The sequence below is a fragment of the Nyctereutes procyonoides genome, unplaced genomic scaffold, assembly GCF_905146905.1.
Source record: "Nyctereutes procyonoides isolate TBG_1078 unplaced genomic scaffold, NYPRO_anot_genome, whole genome shotgun sequence".
Lineage (NCBI taxonomy): Eukaryota > Metazoa > Chordata > Mammalia > Carnivora > Canidae > Nyctereutes > Nyctereutes procyonoides.
This window is the reverse complement of record NW_026575140.1, coordinates 33,561,034-33,581,573: the sequence shown is the minus strand read 5'-3', so window position 1 is coordinate 33,581,573 and position 20,540 is coordinate 33,561,034. Positions and strand designations below refer to the sequence as shown.

The 20,540-nt window shown below is 46.4% G+C and overlaps 1 protein-coding gene across 3 annotated transcripts; it reads left to right on the top strand.

Annotated features, from left to right (window-relative positions):
* The first annotated feature begins 280 nt into the window (after window positions 1–280).
* Window positions 281–20,282, top strand: ECHDC2 (enoyl-CoA hydratase domain containing 2). Of its 3 annotated transcripts, none has more exons than XM_055306453.1 (10): window positions 281–802; window positions 7,808–7,875; window positions 7,958–8,045; window positions 10,869–10,955; window positions 11,725–11,817; window positions 13,267–13,326; window positions 13,533–13,720; window positions 17,109–17,159; window positions 18,745–18,792; window positions 19,666–20,282. In XM_055306453.1, exons 1-10 carry the CDS (start codon window positions 670–672, stop codon window positions 19,741–19,743), a joined length of 894 nt encoding a protein of 297 aa, XP_055162428.1. In that variant the 5' UTR covers window positions 281–669; the 3' UTR covers window positions 19,744–20,282. The 3 variants fall into 3 exon arrangements, with proteins under 3 accessions (XP_055162428.1, XP_055162429.1, XP_055162430.1); XM_055306454.1 differs by having other exon boundaries at window positions 284–802; window positions 13,270–13,326; XM_055306455.1 differs by lacking the exon at window positions 281–802 and adding an exon at window positions 888–997.
* Window positions 20,283–20,540: the final 258 nt, after the last annotated feature.

Sequence of the window (20,540 nt, the reverse complement as noted above, 5' to 3'; positions counted from 1 at the left end):
ATTCTGTATGTTGGTAAATTGAACACCAATAAAAATTAATTTATAATAAAAAAAAATAAAAAATAAAAAAAAAATAAAGTCGCCACTGCCAAAAGAATTTACTGCTTGCTGCAGCCAGCACCTGAAGACAACAACCCCCACCCTGTCCTTAGTTTCTGTGGCAGCCTGAGGTTGGACAGGCCTTGGCTTGCTGACCCGGGCGGGTTTCACGTGGCCTAATACCTTTTCCGACTTTTGTAATCTCACTTCTCTGTCTTCTAGAGCCCGGGTCACTCACCTCCGTGCTGTCTCCTCCCCCCTTAGAGCTCTCAGTCACCTCCGCACAGACGGAAGCCGAGGTCGGCTCGCACCGGACGTTTCCCCTTCGCAGCAGGACATCGCTGAGTGAAACGTGTTCTCGCTACTTTAGCCTCCCCCCTTATCTCTGACCGTGGTCACTATTATTACCCCCGCTTTGGTGATTAAAACACCGCCGCTTAAAGAGGCTGCCACCCGCGTCCCAGGCCGCAAGGTCGCCTAGCCCGGGCTCCAAGCGTCCCGGAGACGAACCGCTGTGCGCGCTCCGCCGGGAGGTGGCGCAGTTGCGAAAACCTGGGGCCCAGCCGCGAGCTTTCGGCGGGAGAGGAGGGACGGCGGGGGGCCCCTGGCACCTGCCCAGCCTGCGCCCCGATGCTGCGCGCCCTGACCCACGCCCGGCGCCTTGCACGGCCCTGGAAGGCCCTGCGGGCGCGCAGCTGCGCCTCCCACGGGCCGGCTGGGCCCCCCGAGATCCAAGTGCGCGCCCTGGCGGGCGCCGACCACAGTGAGCGCGCGTCGCGGGGAGCGCCCCGGAGGCGGCCGCCCGGGTCCGAGCCGCGCTGCCGGCGCCGCGGCGGGGGTGGGAGTCACGGCCCGCACGGCCACCAAGCGCCGGAGGACAGGTCGTTGAAGGGAAGGCGGGGCCGCTCGCTGCGCTGGGGGACTCGATCCCTTCCCAGGCCGGCTCCAGGCCGCGGAGGTGCGTGGCCGCCCTCCCAGCCGCGCCGACCCTCAGTGAGCGGGAACCCAAGTGGACGCCAGGCCCTGCAGTCGAGTCGCCCGGGGCCGGGGAGGAGGGGAGCGGGCGTCGCTCGGGGCTGCGACTCGGCACCGGCACCGCCAGCACCACCACGGGGCCCGGAGTCCCGGCTGGGTTCCGGGTCCAGGCGCAGGAGCCCGCGGCGCTGGCCAGGCCGGCCCAGCAGCGCCCAGCAGCGCCCAGCAGCGCCCAGCAGCGCCCAGCAGCGCCCAGCAGCGCGGCGAGGACAACTAGCGGCGGCCGCAGCGAGCCCCGCGACTCCCCGCGCGCTGGCCCTGCCCCTGCCCCCGGGCCGACTCCGCGAGCTTCGGAACCCACCGACAAAGTTCACGCTGCTCCCCGGTGGTGTGGTTTGCTCCTATGGCCGAGAAATAATTCTTGTTACTGATTAAGTTTTGGGACATAAGTGAGGTCCGCAGCCCACCACCAAGAAGGAACTCTTGAGACGTCTTTGGTGCAAAGTGGTGGTTTTCTTAAAGCACAGGGACAGGACCCCTGGGTCCTGGGAAGAGCTGCCGCCCCGGCCTGTGAGGGGTGGCTGATTATATATATATATATATATATATATATATATATATAATATATATATTTAACCTTTTTTAAAATTTCTTTTTATTGGAGTTCAAGTTGCCAACATCAACATACAGCATAACACCCAGTGCTCATCCCATCAAGGTGGCTGATTATATACCTGGGAGTTGGGAGGGGTTTGAGGATAGCTGTACTCTCTAAGGAATTTTGGAAGCAAGGTTTCCAGGACCTTGAGGGGGCTAATTGTTGGGAAAAGGTCACTTATTACCATCTGATAAAACCTGAGTCATGAGACCCTTTATTTATTTATTTTTTCTTCATGAGACCCTTTAGATGTGTATCCGTGGGCCATGTGCTTGGGGGATGATGGTCAGCATGTGTCTGGGGGGGTTAGAGATAAAGGAAATTTCTATTTTTTAAATATTTTATTTATTTATTCATGAGAGACACACAGAAAGAGGCAGAGACACAGGCAGAGGGAGAAGCAGGCTCCATGCAGGGAGCCTGAGGTGGGACTCGATCCTGGGACTCCAGGATCACGCCCTGGGCCGAAGGCAGGCGCTAAACCGCTGAGCCACCCAGGGATTCCCTAAAGGAAATTTCTAAAGGAATTTATATAAAAAACATATAAGTTAAAGTAGGCTTACAGGCCCCTGGGGGTCGGACTAAGATTGCTTTTGCCCTTAGCAAAGTATGAACAGTATGAACATTGAGGCCATGGAGTCTGTAGAGGAATGTCCCTTTGCCTGTTTCAAGGACTTGTCAGTGTGCTGCCCCAGGCTCGCGCCTTGTCCTCAGCTAGCCCTGGCATCAATACTAACTCGGTGCTAAAAGGTGGTTTTATTATAAACCACAGGGACAGGACCCATAGACAGAAAGAGCTTCTCTGAGAGGGCTTTTTTTTTCCTGTAAATCATTGAGACAGTTGCAAACTGATGAAGACTTAAGTCTTGCAGGACTTGCTTTTCCCTTTCCTTTGTTCTAGGGCAGCTGGGAGTGCCCCACGGATGTCACACAGATTCCACCTGTGGGGGTGGGAAGTTGCAGGGTGTCAGCTTGTGCTTTGCCCTCAGCATGCCTTCTCCCCAAATTGATCGGCAGAGAACATTCTCTCTCTCTCTCTCTCTCTCTCTCTCTTTTAAGGTTTTATTTGTTTATTCATGAGAGACACAGAGAGAGAGGCAGGCTCCATGCAGGAAGCCCGATGTGGTACTCATCCGGGGCTGTTGGATCATGCCCTGAGCCAAAGGCAGATGCTCAACCGCTGAGCCATCCAGGCGTCCCACATTTTTTAATGCACCCATTGTGTTGTGTTGTTTTCCCCTGGTGAGAGGGGACTTCAAAGTAGGTTCAATGGCGTTACTCATGCCTCAGTCCAATGCATGTTACCATTAGGGTGAAGCTGTTTTCTTGGTTAAACCCCTCTCCCTATGTTTGATGTAACATAGTTTGTGTTTTAATTTACACACTTTTAGTGTACATAGATGGTATTGTACTACACATCTCGTATTTCTTCCTTCCTTCCCGGGTTGATACGAAGTTTTGGAGAGCTACTTTGCCATATAAGTCTGGTTCCTTGCTCTCTGCTGTTGTATACTGTTCCGTACTATGCATCCCCCACGCGAACAGGAGGGGCTTTCTCCAGCCACTTGGGATTCCTGCGTCTTTCTCTCATGCTTAGTTCATTGCCAAACTCAACAGCACTTGCCTTGAGATTGTTATAATTATTCTCCCTACTTTACAGACTAAGGAACTGCACAGGTTAAACTGTTTGAACCAGGTCTGATTTCAAAACCTGTGTTCTCAACTATTAAGCAATCACTGACTCAAAACACAGATTGTACTTCAATTTAAAAAAAAAAAAACAAATTACGGCTTACTTCCAAATAACAGAATGTTTTATCCAGAAAAAACAAGGGTCAGCAAGTTAAGCCTCTGCCCTTGCCAGAGAGCATATAGAAGGCAGGATAAAGTCACTGAGGAAACAAACTACAGAGAAAAGGTGGAGGAAGCAAGAGGAAGAGACTCACAAAGGAGAACACCTCTCCACCCCAAAGTGACCATTTAGGGTCATTTGATGTTCATGTTAGAAGCCACAGGTTCTGGGCACCTGGGTGGCTCAGTGGTTGAGCATCTGCCTTCAGCTCAGGTGGTAATTTTGGAGTCCTTGGATCAAGTCCCCCATCGGGTTCCCTGTAGGGAGCCTGAACTCTGCCTATGTCTCTGCCTGTGTCTCTCATGAATAAACAAATAAAATATTAAAAAAAAAGCCACAGATTCTGCTTCCACTTGAGCTGATGGCACCCCAGCATTGTCACATTTTACCTGTTATCCTCGAAAACCACAACCTCACCTTCCCATCTTACCTCTTCTAGCCAGGGATTCATTTTAAACTGTCCCACCTATGTTTTGCTCATTTGGGTTCTCTTTCCTCTCTGCCTGTATAAGTCCTTCTGGAATTATACACCCCTCCCCCTCCTGTCATCCCTTTACTTTCCCCATATCTGGATGTGTCTGCTCCATAGGTTGTTAGCTCTTTGAAAGTGAGGATTGCTAGCTGGGTCCAGCTGTTAACTTAGGCACAATCTCTAGTTTTCTGGGCCTCAATTTCCCCTTCTGTATCATAAGAGGTTGTAAAAACCAGTTGGTCTCTAATAGCTTACAGTGCTTTCTCTCTTTTTTTAAAAAAAATTTATTTATTTGGGAGAGACTGAGAGAAAGCATGACTGAGGGGAGGAATAGAAGATATTAGAGGGCAGAGAAAGAGGGAGAGGGGAAGGGAGCCAAGTAGGTTCCCCACTGAGCAGGGAGCTCAATGTGGGAGCTGGATCCCAGGACCCTGAGATCATGAACTGAGCCAAAACCAAGAATACCCTTAAGTGACTGAACCACCCAGGTGCCCCTTACAGTGCTTTCTATGGACTACATTGGGGAGCAGAATTTTCTGTCCCCTTCAAAGTCTTTCTAGCTGGACTAAGAATCAAACTAACATGAGATGGATTAACGGGAGAAAATAAAATTTAATTTTGTATGTATAGGGAATTCACATAGATATGGAAATTCCCCAAACAGGCAAAATTATATATATATGTCATATATATGTCATTCTGAGCTAAGGAGAAGAGACTAGGGGCCTGGGACTTCAAAGGGAAGGAATATAATTCACAGGAAGATGAAAAGGAGTAAATATTTGGTGAACAAATGTTTGCTGGGCCACCAGAAACAATGGGACATAGAGGACTTTGATCAAATAGGCCATGTGACACCTGGATGGCACAGTACTTAAGCATCTAAGATCTAAGTGTTGGTTTCTACTCAGGTTATGATCTCAGGGTTGAGAGGTTGGGCTCAGCATTCAGCCAGGAGTTTGCTTAAGACTTTCTCTCACTCTCCCCCTGACCCTCCCCCCTACTCTGTCTCTCAAATAAATAAATCTTAAAAAACAACAACAACAACAACAAAAATAAACCAGACAGGCCTTGCTAGGTTCCTCTCAGTCTTGCCATACCTAGTTCATAGTATAATGTAGTTATCTATGGTGATAGCGCTCTTCCTGGATCAGATCGTCTATCCAAATTCCTTTTAAGAGTTTGTGAGGGGAGGTAAAGAGCTTTTCCTGAGTCTGCTGAGTTTGGTTGCTTTTTAACTCAAATAGTCTTCATGCCAAAGTGACCTATCTTGGGGCAGCCTGTCCTTGGCCCCTACAACTCCCACCTGCATTACCTAGCCTGTAATCTAGGCCATCCAGATAGAAGTGACCCAAGGTCAGCTGCTAAAGAAATTATCAGCCAGTAGCGTGGTGGGTTTGGAAGAGTGGAGACAGTGTGGTACAGACCTATCCCTACTGCAGACATCGAGCAAGGGTAGTGTTCTCATAATTAGGGCTCAACTAAAAATTTAGGGACTATGGCTGAGTCTTCTCCATTTCTACAGGATCTGACATGTGGTAGTACAAAATAAATGAAAGCCAAAGACACCCTGTCTGGCTCCTCCCAGCTCCCAGCTTGGAGTTCATTCCATCTATTGAATCGTATAATTTTCTCTAGCATCTGTGCCTTTTTCCTGCTCACTATACCCATAAACTCTGGCTAAGCACTTATGGCCATTATCTCTCTCCCTCTTTTTTTTTTTTAGATTTTATTTTTAAGTACTCTCTACACCCAAAGTGGGGTTTGAACTTACAATCCCAAGATCAAGAGTTTCGTGCTCTACCAACTGAGCCAACCAGGTGTCCCAAGACATTATCTCTTTTAATCTTCAGAAAAATCTTTTTGTTATATCTATTTATATATCAGAACATTGAAGGTCAGAAGGGTAAAGCAACTTGCCCAAGGCCAGTAGAGCTAGTATTTGTCCAAGCTGTGACTCGAGCCAAGCACCCTATTTGTATCCTTGAGAAGGAGATAAAGATGGAGAGGGATACAGATGAAATACAGTAGACAGTCAATCAGAAAAAAAAGGGGACAGAACAGGAAAGTGAAGAGGAGAGAGTAAAGTTTCTATCAATCTCAGGACAACATGACTGTGTTGGTTTTCTATTGCCACATAACAAATTACCACACACTTTATTGCTTAAAATAATACATGTTTATTATCTTGTAGCTTCTGTAGGTCAGAAGTCCAAGCCCATTTCAGCTGGGTTCTCTGTTTCAGGGTTTTACTAAGCTGCAATCCAGGAGTTGGTGAAGAATATGGTCTCATCATAGGCTTGCCTGGGGAGAGATCTGTTCCTAAGCTCCTGTTGCTAGAACTCACCATGTGTGGTCGTAGGTCTGAAGTCCTGTTTTCTTCCTCCTGGCCTGGGGGGCCATTCTTCACTCCTCGGAGCTGCGTATAGTTCCTTGCCACATGACCCTCTCTGTAGGCCCACTAGTTTGTCTAGTGTGCCCTAGCAAGACAGAGTCTTATATATATTACAACCTAATCACAGAACTAACACCTCATTACCTCTGCCGTATAACTGAACCTTCATCTTGGAAGCGACATTTTATGACCTTAGCTGCATTCTGTTGGTTAGAAGCAATTCATAGGCTCTTTCCACACTCCAGGGAAGGAGATTACTGAGGATATGAAGATTGGGCCCATTCTAGAGTCTGCCACAAAGACCTTGGACCTCTAGACTCTGATGTGGCTTTTCTGTATCTACCAGAGTTTCCTTTCCCCAAAGTTGCAGTATTTTCTTTCCTGGAGCACTAGAGCTGAAGAAGACCTTGGGGACATCTGAGTTCTGTGGTCCTCCAGGCCTGCTGGGCTCAAAGAACTTTTTGAAGGTTTCTGGGGAGGCTAAGGAAGCCGACCTAGTCTGAATGTTAGTTTTCTGTCCTGAACCATGGTTCTCTAACTCCTGGCTAGAAACTCTGTTCCTTGAGAGCCCCAAAACTTCCATTGTCTTTTCTCCATGTCTATGCTATCTTAATAAATATTGCTTGTTCCACTGACAAGGCTAAGAATCCTGGGATAAAATAGTAAGAGACCTTTGAAGGCTAAAGGACTGGTAAACACAGGAGGGAAAACAGCCAAGAAGGTGTAAGAGTATTTGAGCCCTTGCCCGGAGTTGGTCTCTCTTCCCTACAATTGGCCCAGATTGTGGGTGAGTTGAGGCTAGAGTGGAAAGCAATGGCCAGATTAGGGAATGGAGGCATCCTTTAGGTGGTATTAAGGAATTTGACCTAATTTTGGTGAAAAGGGAAAGGGAGGGACATGGTTGGATTTGGGTTAGAAAGAGGATTCTGACCCAAATAAGGGAATGCATGGGGAGGGGGGAGGAGGAGGAAGACCAAAGGCAAGAGGGCCAGTTAGAGGAATGAACCCAGACCAGGTTACTGGCTGCAAGGAGGGATATGAGCTGAGAGATCTGAGATCTACTTAAGAAGTTGAATTGGTTGACAAGACTGAGTAAATTTCATGGGTGAGGAAGAGGGAGTAAAAGGACACACTTCTGGGTTGATAGATCATTTGCTCACAAAGGGTACAGGAGAAAGACTGATCCATGGGCTTTACAAGCCCTTCCATTTCTTTGGTGAGGCAGAAAGAACGAGGGGTTATTCTCTCCACTTTATAGTCAAAGAAACTAAAGCTTGGATGTGTGTGACGTGCCCCAAGTCACGCTGCTCATGAAGGGTAGTAGAGGTTGCCCAAAATCCAGGGTGCTGCCTCCAGACCCCAGCCCAGGAGTGAGCAGACCAGCTGGCTCACCCAAGGCTGCCCTGTCACCTGCAGGAATCGCTGAGATTCTGATGAATAGACCGAGTGCCTGCAATGCCCTGGGGAACGTCTTGGTCAACCAGGTGAGAAAGGGCAGATGCCAGGGTGGGTGGGGGGCTGGGCTGGGGCTGGGCTGGGAGGTGTCTGACAAGGTCTCCTCTGCAGCTGCTGGAAGCTCTGGCCCAGCTGCGGGAGGACCAGCAAGTGCGTGTTCTGCTATTCAGAAGTGGAGTGAAGGGTGTGTTCTGTGCAGGTGGGTTTCCTCCCCGGCCCCTACCCCAGGGCTCAGCAGGGTTCCCACCAGTCTATAGGGGGTAGGGGCTTAGGTCAGCTTTAGCATAGGACTTATTATTCCCATTTCACAGAAGTGAGGTCAAATACTCAGAGGTAAAATTTCTTGCCTGGTGTTAGACAGCTAGTAAGAGGTGGAACAGAATTTGATTTTTAACTTGGCCCCTCTGACCCCCAAATCCATATTCTTTCTGCTACACCATGCTCTGTTCTGACCCTTCATTGAGGAATTGAGGAAATGGAGTCCAGTGACATTCACAAGCTCTGTGGCCAAGATGGGACTCTGTGCCCCTTTGCCCACCCACAAGAGGTAAGTCCCTGTCACCATAGCCCTCCACTGCCCCTGGAGGATTTGGTCCTCAAAACAGGACAAGCACCATGAGCTTCTGGTCAAAGACAAGTAACATCCCATCCCCACAACAAGAAGTAAGTGAGTGAGAGATGCGCTGGGCTGAGCTAAGAACGCAACTCTGGCGTGACTGTGGGAAGGACAGCAATGGGCAGTGGGGAAGTCGGAAGAGGCCATGGACGTATAGGATAGGAAGAGTATGATTTTCAGAGACTTTCAAGGGGATGTGGCTGAGTCCCTAGGTCTGAGCAGTAGGGATCCCAGTGCCCAGTTTGGGGTCTTGCCTAGCAGGACCAGTCTGCCTGACCCAGCTGCCCTGGATGAGGCCCTCACTCCACCCTGGCCTCTTCCTTTGGCTCTGTCTCTGTCTGACATCCTCTTTCAAGGTTGCCTTTAGCCCCACTATCCCAGCTACGCACAGGGGAGTGGGGGTGACTGCTGTAGGTCTGGGTCTGTCCCTGACTTGCTCTGGAATTCTGGGATAGCCCTTACTCCTCTCTGGGCCTCAGTTTCTCCATCTTTCATTGAGGGGTTGGAACTACTCAAAGACTTGCAAGGACTCTCAGCTCTGACTTCCTAGTCTCAGACTTGAAGAGAATATATTCACCACCACCCCCTATTGTGTCAGCCCTCTGCCATCTGGCCTTAGATGACTCCACCGTGATCACTTCTCTCACCAAGGTCCTTGCTCACCTACCTCCGTGCCACTCTATCCTGCCCTTGCTTCTCAGTTCTCATCTTACGTGATTCTCGTCTCAGCTTCCTTGGACTACACTGACCCCGCCTGTTAAAAAATAATATGTCACCTATTTCTCTCTTTTTTTTAAGTCACCTATTTCTCAATAAAACTGGAAAGAAATGATACATTTTAAAAGTTATCTTATACATTTAAAATTGTGGTAAATATATACATCACACAGAGTTTACATTTTAATCATTTTTATTTTTTATTTTTTTATTTTTATTTTTATTTACGATAGTCATACAGAGAGAGAGAGAGAGGCAGAGACACAGGCAGAGGGAGAAGCAGACTCCATGCACCGGGAGCCCAACGTGGGATTCGATCCCGGGTCTCCAGGATCGCGCCCTGGGCCAAAGGCAGGCGCCAAACCGCTGCGCCACCCAGGGATCCCTTAATCATTTTTAAGTATAAAATTAAGTGCCAGTACATTCACAAGGCTGTGCAACCACTGTCCAGTTCCAGAAATTTTTCATCATCCTAAACAAATTATATACCCATTAAGCAATCTCTCCTCATCCCTCCTCCCGCCACCAGCCCCTGATAATCTCTGTTGTACTTTCTCGCTCTGAGTTTGCCTGTGCTAGGTACCTCATACAAGTACAATCGTGCATTTGTCCTTTTGTGTCCGGCTCCTTTTACTTAGCATAATGTCCTCGAGGCTCATCCATAATGTAGCATGGCACAACTTCATTCCTTTTTATGGCTGAATCATATTCCATTATATATATACCTCATTTTGTTTATCTCTCTTGATGGGCACTGGGTCATCTGTGCCTTTTGACTATTGTGAATAATGCTGCTATGAACGCCAGCATGTGTCTCTTTAATTCTTTTAGCAGTGGATTGCTGGATCATATAGTAATTCAATGTATAACTTTTTGAGGACCCACCAAAGTGTTTTCCATAGTAGCTGCATCATTTCACATTCCTACCAGCAGTGTCCCAGAGTTCTCCACATCCATGCCAGCCCTTGTTTTCTGCTTCTGTTGTTTGTAATAACCAACCTAAATGGTGTGAAGTTAGTTTCTCATTATGGGTTTGATTGGCATTTCCCTAATGATTGATGTTGTTGAGCATCGTTTCTTGTGCTTATTGGCATCTGTATGTATCTCCTTTGCAGAAATGTCTATTCAAGTCCCTTGTCCTTTGTGATTTTTTTTAAGATTTTATTTATTCATGAGGGACACAAAGAGAGAGGCAGAGACATAGGCAGAGGGAGAAGCAGGTTCCCCATGAGAAGCCTGATGCAGGACTCGATTCCAGGACCCCGGGATCAAGATCTGAGCCAGAGGCAGATGCTCAACCCCTGAGCCACCCAGGTGCCCCGTGACTTTTGTTGGGTTCTAGGAGTTCTTTATGTATCCTAGATATTACTACCTTATCAGACATGTGATTTGCTAGTATTTTCTTCCAATCTGTGGGTTGCCTTTTCACTCTCGATAGTGTCCTTTGATGCACAAAAGTTTTTTAAGTCTGATGATGTTCACCTTGTCTTTTTGTTGATCTTGCACCTGTTCTTTTGACCCACTCCCAACCCCTTTCCTCCTTGGCTTCCTTGACCATGTTTTCTTGATGTTTTTGCCTTCCTCTCTGGCTGCTTCTCTTCAAGTCTCCTTTGCTGGATCCTTCAACAGCCTGGGATTCAGTAATGGGTTATTTCTCAAAGGCTGTCACCAACCCCTCACCATCTGCAGGTGCAGACTTGAAGGAGCGAGAACAGATGAGTGAGGCAGAAGTGGGGATCTTTGTCCAGCGGCTCCGAGGCCTGATGAATGAGATTGGTGAGGGTCTTGGGAGTGGGTTGGAGGAGGGCATTCAGGGGCCCTGCTGATCCCAGCCCTACCTCACCTGCCATTCTCTCCTATAAAGAAAGGACAGTTTCTGTTGTAAGCTCTGTTGGAAAGACAGACGACTCTCCCAGGGGGAATGGGCACAAAGAATTCGACAAGGAGACAGGTGATCAGGAGACTCAGAGGGCATTTCTCCCAGAGGGAGCTCTGGCCCTCAGTCTTTGTGTCCTGCTAGTTCTGATCCCTCACCCCTCTACCCTCAGGGTTCAAGTCCAGCTACTCCATAGGAGTCAAATTTCACCAAGCGTGCTTTCAAAAGGCTTTGACAATTTCCCTCCTCGTCTGCTTGAACTTTTTACTCATCCTTAAAGGAAGTGTTCCCTGACCTATTCTCTAAGCTTTTTCAGAGCACTTATCACCCCAGGTCATCACTGCCTGTTGATAGCTCTGCCTTCCCCATGTCTATTCCTAACATCCAGCGTGGGGCTTGACACACAGAACTTAGAGGAAGAGCAGGAAGGCTGGTTCAGGAAGCCAGCAGGAAAGGGCCTGAGTGGGGATCATCTAGCCCATCTTCCCACTCCAGTACCCCAGCTGATTCCCCAGCTTTCCCCCAATAGGAAAACCGTCTTCCACAGTAACCTGGCTGGTTCCAAACCTAGGGCCAGTGAGGTCCTCTGTCCCAACGAGCGGGCCATCCCCTCCCCAGCCTTGAGTCCTGCCAGGACCTTGCAGGCTAAGTCTTTCTTCATCTCTACAGCAGCCTTTCCTGCGCCCACTATTGCAGCTATGGATGGGTTTGCCTTGGGTGGCGGCCTGGAACTTGCCTTGGCCTGTGACCTCCGAGTAGCAGGTACTGGGCAGAAGGAAAGGTGGGATGAGGGTGAGAAGTGTAAGTAAAACAGAGTAGAGTGGGGATTCTGCAAGGTTAGCCACTGTTCTGGGTTTTCCAAACCAGCCACAAAACTAAAGGGATACAGAGAGAATTTGGGCATAAGCTGTTCGCCTCCTGGCCCAACCACAACTGTAGTACTGTCACCTCAGAACCAGCCTTCCTCACCTCAGGAATGTTTCTACCAACTCCAGAGCAACTTGCTAGAGGACAAAAAGAGAACAGAGAGGGGAGACTGAGGACAAAGATCAGTTGTTGAAGTTTCCAGTTCTATGCAAGCCAATTCTGTTTGTCATGTTTTGCACAAAGAGAGTTACAGTGGCAGTTTGTCACCAGCCCAGCTACTCACAAACATGCCTGAGCAGGAACATTGCCCTCTAGTTTAATGGCACCACCACCAAGGTTTGCATTACTTGTTCAGAGCAGTTGAGCTTTGAAGAGTGGAGGGAGGAGATAAAGATAATTGATCTCCTTTAGCCTTACTGACTTGATGGTTAGGTGTGCCCTTCTTGGAGGCAGTTAGAAAAAGTCCAAGTGCTATCTGGTGCTACTCTCTTCTCTCCCCTTCACTGCTTTCTCCTGCCACTCTAGGTAGAACATTTAGAAATGTGTACCTCTGGGCAGAGGTAGCTTGTTTCTACATGATGCGTATGTATCAAAGAGAAGGCATCATAATAGGTCAAGCTCCAACTGCGCTTCTCATGAGCCCCATGTTTAGGTCAACTAACTTGCAGGGTTTTGGTAGATGGCAGTGTGAATACAAAATCCTTTATACGCAAGAGTAATGGCCATTCACTGCTGTCATACCGTATGGTTCAGATGTCTGTGAGGGAATTCAGGAGAAGTTTGTGGGGCGGGACACTCCAGGAAAGCTTCATAGAGGAAATAGAACTCGGAAGGAGATGTGAACTGGAACATAGGGAAATTTCAGGCTGATGGAAGCTGGGAGGTATAACTGTGGTAGGAGCAGGAGTCATTGATACTCGAGGTCAGGCCAGAGCTAAGGGTCCATGAGACAGAGAATCCATTAACACACAAATAGACATTGGGCAACTTCTAAGGACCCCTTCCTCGTTACAAGCACTATTACCTCACTTGATCCTTAGAAGCTCTCTGATGAAGGCAGAAGAGGGATAACTATATTTCTTTTCATCTATGAATGAGGCTCAAAAAGGGTGAGACGAGCCTGGATGCATACCTCCACCCCTGAAAGCAGCAAGGTGAGGGCCTGAGCCTCCTGACTTCCACACTAGGGCTCTTCCCAGGGCAGAGTCTTGAGAGGTCTGCTGTGGCCAGCTCACGAGGGAAGTGGTTGGCTGGAGGGGTGAGCAAAGCCTAGAGGCAGGTGTCTCTTCCCTCTGGGGAATGGCATTGCAGGATAGTGGGGTGCTTCACTTTGTTCTGTTTAAGCAGCTTCCTCAGCTGTCATGGGGCTGATCGAGACCACCCGAGGGCTCCTCCCAGGAGCAGGTAACTATACCCACAGTACCCATCCTTCTCTACTTAGTCCCACTCTATCCAGGTTACTTCCCTGCTTTCCTCTTTTGCTTTGTGCTCTGCCTTTCCATCCTAACTCAGGATCTGCTCCTCTGAGAAGTCTCAGTTTACTCCCAAACTGGGCTTCTCTGGGCTCCCACTTCCCAAATGGATTTACTACCCCTGCTTCATCCTGGCAGGAGGGACTCAAAGGCTGCCTCGATGCATAGGGGTGGCCCTGGCAAAGGAGCTCATCTTCACAGGCCGAAGACTGAATGGTGCACAAGCCCAAGCCCTGGGGCTGGTGAACCACACTGTTTTGCAAAATGAGGATGGCAATGCTGCCTACCATCGGGCACGCGAACTGGCCCAGGAGATCCTGCCCCAGGTGTGGTTGCAGCCCAGCACAGGAGGGAGGTCCTGTGCCATGGGACAGGGGGTGGGGAGCACACCTTTGGGGAGGCTGGGGGTATTGTCCCATGGGGCCACATAAGATCCACTTATCCAGACTTCTATTAAAAATTTAGTTTCTCAAGAGCACCTGACTGACTCAGTAAAGCACACAACTCGATCTCAGGGTTGAGTTAAGTTCACACTAGTGTAGAGATTACTTAAAATAAATTTAGTTTCGGGCAGCCTGGGTGGCTCAGTGGTTTGGCACTGCCTTCGGCCAAGGGCATGATCCTGGGGACCCGGGATCGAGTCCCGCATCGGGCTCCCTGCGTGGAGCCTGCTTCTCCCTCTGCCTGTGTCTCTGCCTCTCTGTCTCATGAATAAATAAAATCTTTAAAATATTTAGTTTCTGTTACACTTCCCCATTTCAGATGCTAATAGCGACATGTACCTACTGCCAACATTGGATAATATGGCAATAAAATGTCCCCAAAACTAAAAAAAGAAGATTCTAAAGCAGATAAAGAACTTATCTTTCCAAGCATACAACATGGTGGAGAATTTCCTGAAATACATCATGTAAGACATGTGTTAGGACCCAGCCTAGGTGTAATCCTACCAGATGCCAAGTCCAGAGCCTTCAGCAGGACAGGCCAGGATGTGGGTGATGTGGTCTCCAAGGACCTGAGAGCCTCTCACTACTCTAAGAGGACCGACAGGAAAGTCCCAAGTTTCCATATGAAAGCAGCTTGAAATGGAGCTAGGTTTTATAATTTTTTTTTTTACTTTTTAAAAGATTTTATTTATTCATGAGAGACACACAGAGAGAGAGAGAGAGACTCTCTGAGAGAGAGAGGGACTCGATCTAGGTCTCCAGGATCACGCCCTGGGCCGAAGGCAGCGCCAAACCGCTGAGCCACCTGGGCTGCCCTAGGTTTTATAATTTATAATAAATACTGACTTAGCCCATATGGAGCACTTTCTATCCATCAGAAACAATCCTAGGTACTTTACATGTTTCTCAGTTACTAGTACAATCCAGTTGAGTTGATTATCCCTGTTGTATTTGTGATATGACAGACCCAGAAAGATAAATAACTTGCTCAATAAAGATCATAAAAAGTGATTGCAATACCAGAAAGAAAGATAATACTGGTATTTGGGATTTTATTTTGCATAATACAAAATACAATATAAAAACTGGTATTCTAAAGAGTGCAGAACATATACAAAATTTTTGAAACTCAAACTAAATATCAAATGCATTTCCAACACAAAAATTTACAAGCGTTACAAAACAAAGATTTTGTTTATAAAACTGTTAACTATATATTATTTTAATATTAACAGAGGCATTTGAATTAATCACAAAAATAAGTATTTTATTTCAGAAAAAATCTTGTCTCCCTTAAATTTAAATAATCCTTTCTGTTATAACTTTGAGGTCTTCGTTGAGGGTAAGGACTATAAATTTTAAAAATAGTCGAGTATAGTCTAAAAGAAAGCATTTGTTTTGTGTTTTTCTTTTCTTTCTTTTCTCTTCATCCCATACAAATGGAATCTTATGCTGTCACCTAGACCATTTTAATGCTGCCAGATTTCTATTACACCTGAGCAAAAAGTCTCTGAACCAACACAAAACTCTGACTCAAGGTAGTGTGTAGCTGACTGCACTTCCACAGGGGGTGCTATCTAGCAAAGACCTGTCAACTGTAGGGTTTGTCTTTTTGCATAAACTGAATGCAAGAGGATTCAGATTTCAGATTTTTGAATATACTGAAACAATGGTCAATGGTATTCTATGAATATAATTATTAGTATATCAGTACTTAAAAGTAGCTTTATATACCAATACACCATCTGACCAAAACCTAGTTCTACATTCACTAATCCCAGTCTTGGATTTCTAGGTAAATTATGAGGTACCGAGAATGAGAGGGTTCCTGGATGGGGCAAGTGTTGGGGATGGTATGGTAACTGGCTGGGCTCTAGTGGATAAGCCGCCAAGACTAGGGAGCCATATGATATATATAAGCCACACACTCAGGAAAAAAAAAAAATGTGTTTTCAACACATACACACACATCTATATAGTTTTTACTTTTCTTTGGTGAGAAATCAGTTTATTAGGGTAGTTACCTAAATAATAATGCATATTCATGACAAACAAAACAAATAGAACAGAATAAGGGCATAAGGTAAAAATCAAAAGTAGGTAACCTTGTCTACGTAAGGCTATTCCAGTTAAAAGTGAAAAGTCCCACATCCTGATTAACTCAGTCACTAGCAAACCAAGAGAGGTGATCACCAAAACAGTTCTCAAGTCCCCAGTCCCTCTCCCCAGAGACCACGCCTGGTTGTTTTTTATTTTTATTTTTTGAGATCACCAATATTAACAACTTACACAATCTTCCAGAAATTTTCATTGTGTATATAAAATATATATTATGCACATATACCCACATATCTAAATAACTCTGAATTCCTTTTAAGATGGTTTGGGGGACAGGGAAAACACTTTTAGAGGGTAATCCAGTTCTAAGAGACATTTTAAAAGCATGGAATTAAAATATGCACAGTAAAGAAATTAACAGTATGGAAAAGTATAAAACAAAAAGTGAAGTTCTCCATTCTCCTGACCCTTCTCCCCAAAGGCATGTCATGCCAACATCTTCTACATAAATGACATAATGATATACATATTAATATGTACTTTAATTTTTTTTCACCCAGTATTTTGGAAGATTTCCCACTTCACAAACTTAGAGCTCATTCTTTTAAATAACACGGTACAGAATGCCATCATTACTTAACCAATACTCTAATAATGAACATTTATGTTGCTTTTTGCTACTACAAATAGCTACACTGCATAACTCAACATCTTCATGTATTTCTAGAGGTATATCTGTAAGGTAAATTCCTACATGGAATCGCAACATCAGAGTATGTTCATCCATCTAAGAACATTTGCCAGTTCTTGCCAAGTTGCCTTCAGAAGCACTGTACCAATTTACTCTATCAATAATGTATGCAAATACCTATTTTCTGAATCTCAGCAATAGTGGGCATTACTAGCATTTTACTATCTACCTATTTATTAGAATGGATTAAATGACAAGAACCCCATACTGTCAGAATTGAGAGGGACAGGGATCAGTCAGGCTTTCTTCATTATAGAAAAGAATATCAACTGAGTAGTAGGTACTAGCACTAATGAAATGTAACAGTGAGTACAACAGCTGGAACTTGATCCAGACCAGTCTCCCTGTCCATGAGTCTTCCCTTACCATGAAGCTGTGTCCCTCTCTTAATTCCAAACCCCCTTCCTCCACCAACTATCAGCACTAATCCCCTCAACCAAGTCTTTTTATTTTCCCTAGGCACCCATTGCTGTGCGGCTGGGCAAAGTAGCCATTGACAGAGGAATGGAGGTGAGCAGGTTCTGGGTCAGAACTTGGGTCCACTCAAGTCAGTGAGGTGGGTGGGAGACAGTGCTTTTATGCCAACACAGATTGAAAGCACAGCTGGAAAGAATTCAGAACTGGACTCTTCTAACAGACATTGAGTCTGACCTCTCTGTGCCTTAGTTTACCCATCCATGAAATGTAAAGTTAGATCAGGTGACTTTCTGAATTACATTTTATCTTCATCTCTCTTCCTTAGAGAGAAGGTAATTGAGGTTCAGAAAGGATAAATGACTTGTCTAGGCTCACAAAGCAAGTGAATAATAAGAATGCAGCTCTGTGTGGTTCCCAGTCCATATTCTTGGTTTGTGCTGGTGGTAAAGTGGCCAAAGGATAGGGCTCAAGGTGGTGCCTTGGTTGCAGCTAATCCATCCTAAGACATCAATGTCCTCATCAACCTATCTATTACATACCGAATCTAGACCTGAGCTGATAACTGGTACACAGAGAGAAGTAAAATATGGTTACTATCCCCAAGGTGGGAGAGGACAGATACAGACACAATCACCAATACAAGATTAAAGATACCAAGCTGGGGGCGGGGGGGGGGAGATAACAAGCAGGGGTGCCTGGCTAGCTCAGTCACTAGAGCATGCAACTCTTAATTTGGGGTTACGAGTTTAAGTCCCATGTTAGGTATAGAGATTGTTAAAAGAAAAAAAGGGGGGTATGAAGCAGACACCCTGGAGGAGTGAGAGCTATGCTGTCGACGTGGCTAGTGGCTACTACTACTGGGTAGTGCTGGGTTAGATAATGATTTGTAGAGTTGGGCCTTGGGAAGGTTGAGGGTTTCAGAAAAAGAAAAGTATGAGCAAAAGCACAGAGCTGTATAACTAAGCAATTTGACTGAGTGGGAGTTAGGGGTGAGTGAGACTGCACAGCACAGAGATAGAGGCACAGGCTCTGGTGCTAGCCTGCCTGAGTTCAAAGACTTGCTCTGTGTCCCAGTTTTAGGGAAACTAAGGATTACCATGGACTAAGGTCCATGTTGTGACGTTTACTATCTTTGCCTTTCTTAGCTATAACCCTTGCTGTAAAAAGTAAATTAATTTGAACACACATGGTACTTCTCTTACAATAGTGCTTATAAATGACAGTAAACACTGGGCAGTAGAGGCTGGAAAGTTACCAGAGGCTCAGCCATAAAATCTGAGGATCTTATTCCTCAGGGCAATGGAAAGCCTGAATGGAAGTTCACTTACCAGGAGTGACAGGAGGCATGGAGAGGCAGCCAGATGGGAAGAAGGGAACACTGGCTATATGATAGCCTCAGCTCTCCAGGCCAAGTGTGATCCTCTCTACTGTTCTCAAAGCTCCCCCCACCTTTGTCTAGTATTGTTTTATCACCATTAGAATGGTATTCCCTCTCCAGATAGGAAATTCCTTATGCTAATCATCTCTGTATGGACTTGTATATAGTAAGCCTCAGTAATATCTTGCTGGAGGAATCTATGGAACAGTAGGGAATGATCTAGGCAGTAGGGTGGGCTGGCACCCAGTACAGATGGAAGTGGCTAATCAGGTTGATCCAGGTACCACTTCTTTCTCATAGGTGGACATTGCATCAGGGATGGCCATTGAAGGGATATGCTATGCCCAGGTACGTACATGACTGCTGCCAGTCTACACACACTTGCAAGCAAGGCCAGGCCAGAGGTGGGGAGCCTTGTGCAATACATGACCATTTGGTAGGTTCCTCCCAACCTGAAGAGTTAGACTCTGGACCACTCTCCCTCTCCCAATTAGCTTGGGGTGGTCCTAAGGAAACCATACTGCTTCTCTCTGGGAGGGTTTCCAGCCATCTAATAGTGGTACATCCTGTCCCACTTGGTACACACAGAATCACAGAGCACACAGGTAGGTACTTGACAAAGAACTGCTTCTACTATCTCTGTACCAGTGGCTGCTATAGAGGCCAGGCTGGAGCTGGGATGTCAAGGCCTTGGTTATAGCTGCAGGTTCTGTGTGTTCAATGGGTGGTGGGGGATGAGGATAGTGTTGATCTGGGGCTGACTTATGTAGCCCTGGACTCCTAGTTGAGTCAAAAATACTAATCTCCAGGTTAACAAATATTCATAATGCTCCTAAACAAGGAGTCCTGGGCCTTGGAAAACCTAGTGTGAACTACACACCAGGACTCAAAGCCAGATTTCTTATTGCAAAACTTAATTGTTTTTTTCAACTAAGCAGCTGCATTATCAGACTGCTGCAGATTATCAGCTCTCTGGAGGCATATAAGCAGTGTGCTAAGAGGCTAATGTGATAGGCAGATGCTAGAGAGGTGGCCTCTTCCTCAGGAGACCAGGAAGCCACTGAGGCCCATACGTTTGCCTAGTCCATCACCAGAGTCCAGAAACAATGGAAAGATTTGGATTCTGACCTTGTCGTGGAGTGAACAAGCTTGAGCAAGTCTTTACTGACCTCTGGCCTTGCAGCTATCCCCCAAATTAATACTCTTGTGTTGTTGTTTCAGAATATTCCCACCCAGGACCGGTTAGAGGGCATGGCAGCCTTCAGGGAGAAGCGGCCCCCCAGATTTGTTGGCAAGTGATTCCCATTTAATATAAGTATGGGAGATGCCTGCCTTCCAGTGCAGGATCCAGAAGGAAAATTTGCAGGGTGACTGGTCTCATCGTTTCACCTAAGCTTTAGTTTCCTCATAAGGACAAGGACAGATATAAAACCATTGGCATGCTGTTTGATACCAAGGTACATTCCATCTACAGCTACCTTCATAATTCCCCATTCTGGCTAGATAATCACTGGGGTCAAGTTGGCTTTGGAGAATCTCTCTCCCTGCTCGAATGGTAAACTAAGGATTAAAACAGACCACTCTGGGCCTTTGTATTGTTGGCTCTCAGGCTTGATCTTTGCCTCTTAGTTATCTGGTGCTCACCAGAGATGGCAAAATGTTGTAAGAACCCTCCAGTTTCTTCCTCTGTACAATAAATACAGAAAGCCTGGCAGTGGTTGACTAGGCATCTGGAATCACACTGCAGATCCCAACTCTCTGCCAGAGAGTGCCTCTCTGTGTGCCTCAGCTTTCTCATCTACAAAATGAAACTGTTGTATTAAAAGAAAAAAAAAGCCTATGCCTCATGTTCAATAAGTGAGTTATTTTTAATGTACAGTGTTCTTCTGAGAACCAAATAAAATTATCACTGTGGAAATCTTTTGTGAAGTATATAGGATGGCAGGCAATCTTTGATGGCTGTGGCACATAACCTTCAGGAGCACTGAGAAGGGAGCAGTTAAGTCTGAGGGAGAGAACAGAGGGTCAGGAAATGGGCAGGTAACACTGGAGTGAAGCCTGAAGGTTCAGTCAGCATTTATGGCAAGGAGAGGAAG

What these genes read in the sequence shown, in the direction of transcription:
- ECHDC2 (XM_055306453.1), top strand. Translation starts at nt 670, where the DNA reads ATGCTGCGCGCCCTGACCCACGCCCGGCGCCTTGCACGGCCCTGGAAG. An exon ending in CTGTGACCTCCGAGTAGCAG is followed by an intron (nt 11,818 to 13,266) that starts GTACTGGGCAGA and finishes GTTCTGTTTAAG; the next exon opens with CAGCTTCCTCAGCTGTCATG. An exon ending in AGGGCTCCTCCCAGGAGCAG is followed by an intron (nt 13,327 to 13,532) that starts GTAACTATACCC and finishes TCATCCTGGCAG; the next exon opens with GAGGGACTCAAAGGCTGCCT.